The following is a 9,994-nucleotide window of genomic DNA, read 5'->3' as shown; positions in this document are numbered from 1 at the left end:
TAATGTGAATGTATTTATTTGATTAATTTAATTGTAACATCATGTGTTGTGTTACATATTTCAACAATTAAACTAGAAATGAATGAATGAGTATACAATCTAGACTACTTTGAATGCATTATGATATAAATTTAATTGAGGAATAGAATGGAATGGCTTGCAATTGTTTGGAATGGACTTGAATAAATTAATTTAATGACCTGGATTGAAATCAGAATTTATTAAATTAAATTGGAATCTGAATGAATGATTAAATAAATAAATTAATGAACTGAATAAATGAATAAAATATTAATTGAAAAAAATAACTTATACTTGCCAGACAGAGTTCGGCTTGGTCCACTCACTATGTATTCCTTTCTTGAATAGGGAAAATACAACTTATAAATTCATAATTAAAAAACAAAATGATAATGTATGATGTAATTTATGTTTTGAATCATGATATATTTTTTAAAGTATATTTTGTTATATTTATTTTTGTGTTTTTTTATACTGAATAATAAAAAAAAAATTGTAATTATACTTATTTTTATTGTCAATATAAATTTCAAATTAATTATAAAAATCTATAATTCAGTCCAACTGTTACTTTTACTTGATCATGGAACCTGCATGATTTGGAATGTGTTCATTTACTATGTCAAGAGTTTATAAGTAAGAGAAAGTACAGTTTTACAAGTGCAGGCATTTTTTAACTCTCTAATTCACTCATATGTAATTAAAAAATGATTCCAGGGGGGTTGAGGTCTGAAAGTGTAGAATTAAGTACTCTCTTATGAAAAAGATAAAATTTAAAAAAAATATTAAACAATATAAATATTTTTTACTTACTCTTTAACTTCGAGTGGAATTGGTAAGTCCAGCTTCATTTCAAACTTTAATAAAAAAAAGAAATAAAATAATACAAGAACGATTAACAAAAACAATATAAATATTATGATATAAAATATAATAGTAATAACAATTTTACACAAAAATAACAATTGTGAAAATAATTATTATATTTTAGTCATAATATATTTTTGAATAATTTGAATATTAACAACGAATAATAAATTTTAAAAAATTGAAGATGTGTATTCATTTACAAACTTTGTATAAAATATATAATCTCCAAATTTTCCAAATAAATAATTCCTGAGAAAAACTGTTGCTTACCATTTTGATAAAATTGTTATTCTTACTATTGTATTCATAGCACTTAAGAACAGGGTACACTTGTACATCAACAGACTTGGAATATTTACGAGACACAAAGAACAACCTCTGGAATGACAGGTCCCATTGTGACCAGTAAAACTGTTTAACTACCTCAAAGATGGTTGGCTGGCTACTGATCACCTGTTGATAAACAACCAATCATAATTAACTTAAAGTTTACTTGCTACTGATCACATGATGTATAGAATTCTACAAAAGAATGGATCATTACATTAAATAAAATATTTAATGGTTTTGTTAATTTCCTATTTCTATGATGTATCTATTGTTATCAACTGTACACCTTCCAATCTAAATCTGAGGTTAATAAAATCCAATTTCAACTATTTTTGGAACATTTTCTGATTTTCTGATTTGTGAATCTTTAAAAAAAGTATTTTGTAAAAATAAAAGTAGCTTACCACGCCCAACTGGTCGACCCTCCCAAGTGGAATGTTATACAGGGCAATCGCTGAAAAATATACATGAAAATTATACAAGATTTTCCATTTAGATCATAAAGTAATCTTTTAAAAATAAAAATCAATTAAACTTGTATAGGTGAAGTGGAAATGTACTAAATACTCAGTACGTTTGAAAACAATTGTGAAAAAAAATCGCCATAAGACTCGTATTAAAGTATTATAATATTTTAATCAATCAAAGTTTATGTAATGATATTTTCAGTGTATAAAATATATATTTGTTTAAATATTGATTGCTAGCAATGGGGTTTACCAGGAAGGTGTACTTTCACCTTTGTTGTACAATGTTTATACCAATGATTTGATTGTTAAACTCTCCAAGTCTAAATATGAATGTGAAATATAATGTTAAAATAAATAATATTTGTTACGCAGATGATATGATACTCGTAGCGCCTTCCATTATTGCTCTGCGGGCTCTTACTGATGTATGTGAAATTTTTGCCTAAGATCATGATATAACACTAAGAGGAGTATGTGTACGACTTTTACCCTTCTCCTAATAATTTTAATCCTAATATTTCACTTTGTGGCTATCAGCTTGACTTTGTCCGCAAATATTACTTATCTTGGTATCTGTTATGTTTTAATAATTTATCAGATAATGAGGACATTTGTAAACAGTACCATGCTTTGTGTATCAGATCTAATGTTTTATGCCGTAAATTTTCTAAATGTTCTGAATCAGTTAAAATTTATTTATTTAAGTCATATTGTATGAATCTCTACTGTAGTACTCTGTGGTTTAATTGCACCAAGCGTAAATTTAATTCTCTTCAGAGTGTGTTATAATAATGCTTTGCGTAATGAAGTGTTTTTAATGTTGGTATTCCTAGTTTTGGTGAATTAATGTACACATATATTTATAGTTTTATGTTGCGTATTAATGTGTCTAGTATGTATGTGTGATGTATTGCTTTTTAATTCTAAATTGTACGTCAGCTGGTCTGACCTTTTATAAGTATATTTCTATTTTGAATATTGTAATTTCATTGTTTAGGCATTGAATCAGCGAAATAAAAGTTTATGATAATAATAATAATAATAATAATAAATGATATTAATAATAATAATAATGATAATTAATAATATTGTAATTAGATGTGACATAAAATACATTCATTTATTTTTATTTGTACAGTAAATGAAATTTTAAACCAAAATATACAAAAAAATTGTAATGCTTGCTTGTTGAATGTACACATAGAATCAATCACACGCACATTTATCTAAAGAATTCTATTTCACATACACACACATCCTTCATGCTCTAAGAACCTTCAAAAAGAATTTTAAAACAATTTTCATAACACATGGAACAGTACTAAAATAGAGCCCTGCCTGATATATTTAAGTGAGAAATAAGGTTAAAAAAAAAAAAGTAACAATGGTGAAACCACATGTAAAGTTCTGCAAAATAAAAATAAAATAAAAATTTAGCCTTTAGGGCCTATATTAACTTATATTAAACATACTTTATATTATAATAAATATATTGATTCCCTGTAATTTGTGAAAATGTAAACACACTGACTGCAGCTAGGCCTCGGATTAAATGATAAGATTGTATTTGTTTTTATTTATACATACAGTCATACATAATTAATTTACTTTTTGTTCATTTACAGAATCAACAAAACAAATGAATGCGATGATCCTGACTGTATCCAACAATCTCCAAAGAAACTATGTGCGATAATAGGAACAATAAAAACATTATATTAAACAGATACTGTCTGTAAAATATTGACAGACCCTGAGAAAGTTTAGCCATATACAGTATAAGCCCTTAATTACGAACCCAGATTTAAGAAATTGCCAATTTTACGAACATAAAATCAAGGTGATGATGTCATAAAAAGTGAAGTGAAAAACGAATGAAAAAAAAAAAATCTGCTTGGATTGTAAACTGTTATTAGCAGACATATAACACAACATACCATACTATGTAATTCTCAAGTGAAGGAGGCCCTCTAACAGGCCTCTTCAAATTCAGTGTTTCTTAACTTCACACATGTGCATGCGACAAATTTCACTTCTCTTTCAATCATCGTTTTCAGCTTTAAAAGTCAACATAGTGCTTGATTGTTTTATTGAATGATCAATATATATAATAAACAAGTATCTATGGAAGTTGTGTTGGAGTAAAATCCACAATTTAGGTATTTAAGAAGGTAAAAACGTCCGATTAAAAACAAATTTGTGTGGGCCTAGAGTGAGAGAATGATTAGAAACTGCCTGCTGTATGCCTAGGCCCCCTCAGACTTTAGGTGTGTAGGCCTGTGGGCCTAGCCTAGGCCTAGCTTATGCCAGTGTAAGTAGTACCAGTACAAATATATAGGAATTTGGGTCATCCCTGATTTTACGAATACCCACAATTACGAACGGCTCTGTGCCTGTGCCGTACATAATTGAGGGGTTCTACTGTACTAGGTTATTTGCGAGTCCTAGGCTGTCTTGGTATGTATAATTGGTGCTAAAGTTTTATGAAATTTTATTTTTATTTATTTTTTAAATATTCCATTTTATTTATTAGACCACCGTGACACAAGTTGTTCAAGGCAAAGCTAAACGTGTCCGTGCAGATGTGGGACAGTGAAAAGTCCAGTACTCCCTTCTTCATCCATGCCTACAATCCTGCCATCGAAAATGTCAAGAATATACAACACAAGACTGCCGAGCTCGGAGAATCCATACACAAGCAGTTCTGGGACATGGATTATGATAGACGACTGGCTTAGATATATTTTCAAGTTCAGGTCACTAAAACCAAGCGGACGGTTTTTGCTCATACAAGACATAAGACGCGCATGCATGCTCAAGATTATACAATCTACCAAACGATGAAGGTGATGATCAGTGTGTGCGCCATCTTCATCTATACTCTTGACTACAAGAATCCGAAGACCATTAATCATTTGTACAACACTTACAGAGATTCAGGATTCATGTCAACACCATGTGACAGACGGGGAATGCATTCACCGCCTAATAAATTGAGCGGTGAAAGTTCGCACCTTATACAAGACCATATCATCCTGCTGTCATTCATTATAGGCGTGAACATGTACCGAATCCAAAGTACTGATGGCTGTGAAATATGTAGGACACAGCAACATCTAGAAAGCGCATGGATCCGAAGGGAAATGTACCAGCATGACAAAAACAAAAACAGGAGCCTCGACAAGGATGAAGTTTTTGTCTCCGTTGATATGCAAAAGGTGATCATGTTACCAAGGATGCCAGGTGTCAGGACATGCATTTTCACCAGATGCCTCGTTCAGTTCCATTAAACATTCGCAACGCTTGGGACGAACAAGAATGGAGACTAACCTGTAGGTGTAATTTGGGATGAAAGCATAATGGGGAGGAATGCCAACGATATTGCAAGCACCTACATCAAATTCATGAGAAATCCACTAAACAGGGAAAACACAAAGTTCATATTCTACATGGTTAATTGTTCTGGGCAAAACAAAAACTGGGCAATTCTAAATGCTACAGTACGATAAATGAGGTCAACCGACCCAAAGCTCTAACAAATTCTTCAGAAAAGTTCACACGTAATATTGTCTGCAGACACGTTTTACTAGAAGATCAGAAAGGGATGGCGGCAGCAAGAACATATATGATGGCCATGACTTTGAGAGCATTGTGGACAAGAAAGGTGTGGTTGTTAGAATGCACATCAATGACATCTTTCAAACAGAGAATGGAGTTAGCCAAGGTAGCTACACAGACAAGCATGTCTTAACCAATGTGCACAAGCTTGAATTTGCAAAGGGATCTGTGCCATGGAAGACACACAGTAAAAGTACCTGGAGGAATTCCTTAAGAAAAAAGTAGCTGCGAGGATAAAGAAGGCAGACGAGGACACATTTGAATGCCGTACACAAGCATGTGGAGTTGAAGAGAGAAAAAAACTCCACCTCATCACAAAGCTTTGCCCACTCATTCCAAATAATCGCCACCCATTTTAACATAATCTAAATGCAAACTCATCCTCATTGGACTTAATCAGCAATATGTAAATAATATGCAATTATTGCCAACAATCAATTTCAGCATGTTTTTTTGGAATTATTTCAAACTTTCATCTACCATAGATTTCATTCTATATACAGTAGTATATTTTTAATTAGCTATATTTGTGATATGATATATATGTTTAGAAATAATATTTAAAGGAAAAAAGTTATGGACACAAATGTCTATGAAAGTGACCTAAGTTTGAGGGGAAAAAACCAGATGCTGAAAGAAAATAGTAATAGAAATATTTAATTTCAGTGATAAAAGCATCACAAAATATGTGAAATAATGGAAAGATGGATAGTGGGTTAAAGAATTGTGATTTTAAGTGTTCTATTTTGTTTGTTAATCATTTAAAATTAAATTATATATTTAGTTTCTTTTATCTATTTTATAATATTTCTGTCTTTATGATATTTATGATAATAAAAGTGATATTGAAATGTATGTAAATAAATAAGAAAGTGGGAAGGGAAGACGTAATGACTGCTTCAGTTTGTATATAATTTGTATTTGGCTAGAAAAGACCTTTTATTTTACGGCCCGACCTATCATCTGTAAAGAGTAACATTAGGGAGATTTCGATTGCACGACGACGGTAGGACGTAGAACATGACATCACTAAAAGTCATCTGCAAATGCGAGAATGTGAAGTTATCCTTGTCGCGTAGATTCCAGAATGCAATTTGTCCAAATCTAAGCATGCAGAAAAAGTAGGACGCCCGGTAGGACTGTCAACTATGAGTGATTCCGCTCTAGCATCGCGTCGTCGAACTACTATAATTGAGCATAAAGCGGTATAGACACTAGAGACATAAAAGTTTTGGTGTGGCTCTCGGTGTTAAATCAAAAATTCATTTTAGCCCTCTGTTGTGCCCAACCCTGGACTAAAATGTGAAGAAGCAAATTAATAAAGTAATGACGTCAATAAAATTAATAAATTAATAATGTTAATTTAATAATTGACAGTCTTACATTCTTGGTGAAGAAAGAAGAGCAGTTTGCATTCCTTATTGTATGTGGCATCATGGCTTTGTTTACTCCACAAAAACTGCACATGCAGTTGTTTGCGGCGCTGGACATTCAGGTCAAATATTCGGTTTTGAGGTTTGATTTCTGCCAGGAAGGCACTGAACAGTTCTGAAAGAAATAAAAATTATAATATAATTTTCGTTCTTTAAACATCTATAAAGAAATTGAAGGCTCATTTTATTGGACTACTGATTACCTGGTCTTGTAGTTTTCCCTGCAGCCGGTAATCGTTTAGTGTTGCTACACTTAATCAACGCTACATATGCCAATACACTGTGGTCTTGATTCACACTACAGCTAACGATGTTCAACAGTTTATCGTGCACAAAAATTGTCTGTCAAAAAGAAAATGAAATTTAATTGCAATCAGTGAAAATAATATTCTGATTTGGTTGAGTTCATTACCTCTACAGGCCTGGGGCCAGATTTATCAAAACTAAAAATCAGCTTAAATTCGTCTTAAGTCCATTTTTTTTATTAAGTCAAATTTATCAATATTGCTTTAGCTTAAAAGTTGCTTAAAATTAGGAAGTGAATTGCATGTAAGCGCCATCTACAGTAAGACGATTTTTAAGCCAAGATTTTGCTAAGATGGTTTAATAAATCAGCTTAAGATATTTATTAGGGAAATCTTAACCTTTTTGACTTAAGACATTTTCTAATCTGAGATTGATAAATCTCACGCCTGATCTCTATGTAACATTAATCATAATAAAAATGTTTGTAAGGCGCTGTGTATGATAGCTAGTATGAGTCTGCCATTCTGTCAAACAGTGTAGCAAAGCTTTGCAGAGAGGAAGCAATGACTCTTTTACTAACATTGCATTAGCAATACTCTCTGTACAAGAATTATATAACAGACTATCAGCAATACAATTGAAGATTTGAAACATACATAGAGTGTGCTAGTTTCATTTAAATTGAATACGGGAACAAATCGTATCCCATATTCACACCCCCTCCAGCTTTCCATTTCTCACAACCTGGATTTACATTCTATTCATATAGACAAAATAAGTCTTACTACTAATATGCATTCCTTTACCCAACCAGGCAAAAGAGATCTCAGAATGACTCATATAAGGGTTATGAATGGGATCAATTTGAATTATAAAGATTTTGTAAAAAAAAATATGTACTGTAGGAATCCAGCAAACTACAGTTTTAATGTATTCATCTTAAACAAATATTTTCAAACTTTATGGCATGCTTACGATCAAGAACATCTAAAGCAAAATATCTTCACAACAAAAGAATACAGAAGAGTATTTTTTAAATAAATGCAAAGCTTCTCACAGAATGGGTTTGTGTGGACGGTGTGTAGATTCCAACATGTGTAACTGGTGATTTGAGTGAGGTCAAAGTTGAGATATCATCCCAAATGTATATCACTTCCATTTCCCTCTCCTGACCGACAACTTTAACACAAATCTTATCCTCAGAAAAAACTGTGAAATAGATCAATAACACACATTTATTAAAAAAAAAAAAAAAAATTATAATTTAATGTAATGGCAAGGCATTTTGTACAGTGTCTTTTCCGTTGGTTACAGAGGGCTAAATTACTGTGGATTATTTAAATAAAAGAACTTAAAAATGGACTCTTCCTAACAACACTTGCTCTCGCACCGACTTCGCTTGCTTACTTCACTTCAAATTTCATTTTTTTTATTGGCACATAGAGACTGCTGTATTATGCGCCTTATAAATCCATTGATTGAATGATTGATTGATGGATTAAAGTTTCTGCAACTCTAAAAGTTCATCCACTTCATACTGCATCCTGCACAGCGTTCAATTTACCCAGTATCACATCGCAAAATGTGACGCGCTTTAAACTAATTGCGAAGCACTTCCACAAAAACATCACAATAAAATACGATGCAATTATTTGCCTAGAATTACCAGCTCAATCTTCAGCAAGGCCTGGCTGTAGAAACTAAGAGTCTTGGCGCACAAAGAAGTCCAGAAAATTGTTTTAAAAACAGTCAAAGTCAAATTGTTATCCAATGTTTTGGGTCAAAAACAGCACAATATAACAAGTACACACATACAATGCTACATGTAGGTTTATGTTTTTGTTCATGCAGCTGGGTTGAGTACGAGTTGGGCTTCTTTCCTGTAACAAAACAATATTACCTCATATTTCAGTGTTGGAAAAAAAAAAAATCTACTGAGTTGCCTCAGCTGCCAGTCCTTGCCGGTATTGCTCCAGCATTCGACAAAAAGCAGCAACCCTCGCTCTGGCCAGGAAAGCCAATTGTCCTACACAATACCAACACAACAGAGGTGCCTCCAAGCAGACTCAAGTCCCGTCAACCTATAACAAGGTAACACAGGAGATGCTCCAGTCCATCCCTGATGATCTATCTAAAAGTGAATGTTAATGTCATCTTGGAAGCACGCGTGGGAGCTCTCGCATCCACCACTACACCTGGGACCCAGGAGGAGGCGTTGCTGGAGAAGAACTACTATGTCAACAGTGGACCTGTTATTGAATTGTTTACGCACAGGAGTCGGTCACTTTAAGTCATCAATGAAGAGATGGGGCTTGACAGACAGTTCCGCATGCGAATGCGGTGAACCAGAAAAGACTGCCGATCATATTATTAACACCTGTCCCCTCTATAAACCACCTTCCGAAGGCCATGGTCTCTTTGACGTTCAGAACTGAAACGAGGGAATGGCTGAATAATACAGATTTGGCCATCTGATGGTACGCAAAAGAAGAATAAAGACACATCACTGTGATTTTCTTATTGAAAAGTGTCATTTCATTAAAAAAGTACATGAGCAATTATTCCATTTATTAACGAATACCTCAAAACGTTCGTCAAACTTAGCCTAGCCTCACCGTGGGGTAAACAGAAAATTCAAAGGTCTATTCAAGGCCCTTTATACAGGCGGAGACGATTTCGCCACACTCTTGTGCTTTCTTGGCCTAGCGCGCCCGCACATGACAACATCCGATGAGATGAGTTTAAAAAGAGAAAAAATAAAGTTTCTTCACTTTTTGTATTTGTTGTCAATTCCTAATATGTAAATATGTCATAGGCCTATGTGATTTTCATCCATGTAGCTTTCATATTTTTGGCACAACTAAAATAAATATAACCCAGACAGTGTATTAAGATAGCCTTTCTGCCTCCAGTTAGGGCGCCGCCAACGTTTCAGCCAGGTTCAATGTAAACATTGCAAGGAGTCTATTAATATATACATATATAATATATATATACATATATAAT

The 9,994-nt window shown here is 33.0% G+C and overlaps 1 protein-coding gene across 1 annotated transcript; it reads right to left on the bottom strand.

Moving 5' to 3' along the window:
• Nucleotides 1-192: 192 nt before the first annotated feature.
• On the bottom strand, nt 193-8,216 carry LOC117108790 (gamma-secretase-activating protein-like). The gene is made up of 8 exons (XM_033250940.1): nt 8,046-8,216; nt 6,946-7,084; nt 6,693-6,857; nt 1,626-1,675; nt 1,162-1,344; nt 835-878; nt 320-360; nt 193-200 (listed from the first exon to the last, which is right to left on the bottom strand). The coding sequence occupies exons 1-8, from the start codon at nt 8,145-8,147 to the stop codon at nt 193-195; spliced, it is 732 nt and encodes a 243-aa protein (XP_033106831.1). The 5' UTR covers nt 8,148-8,216.
• Between the last annotated feature and the right edge of the window lie 1,778 nt (nt 8,217-9,994).

This window comes from Anneissia japonica, unplaced genomic scaffold (genome assembly GCF_011630105.1).
Source record: "Anneissia japonica isolate Jap-2015-1 unplaced genomic scaffold, ASM1163010v1 scaffold10184_len302889_cov135, whole genome shotgun sequence".
Classification (NCBI taxonomy): domain Eukaryota; kingdom Metazoa; phylum Echinodermata; class Crinoidea; order Comatulida; family Comatulidae; genus Anneissia; species Anneissia japonica.
Note: the sequence above shows the minus strand (reverse complement) of the source record. Positions and strands in the feature narration are given on the sequence as shown.

Bases quoted from the DNA above. Each gene is read 5' to 3' on its own strand.
- LOC117108790 (XM_033250940.1), bottom strand. From the start codon at position 8,147: ATGGAAGTGATATACATTTGGGATGATATCTCAACTTTGACCTCACTC. The intron at 7,085-8,045 runs GTGAGAAGCTTT...TCTTTTTGACAG, and splicing joins CGTCCACACAAACCCATTCT to ACAATTTTTGTGCACGATAA. The intron at 1,676-6,692 runs GTAAGACTGTCA...TATATTTTTCAG, and splicing joins CTTCTTTCTTCACCAAGAAT to CGATTGCCCTGTATAACATT.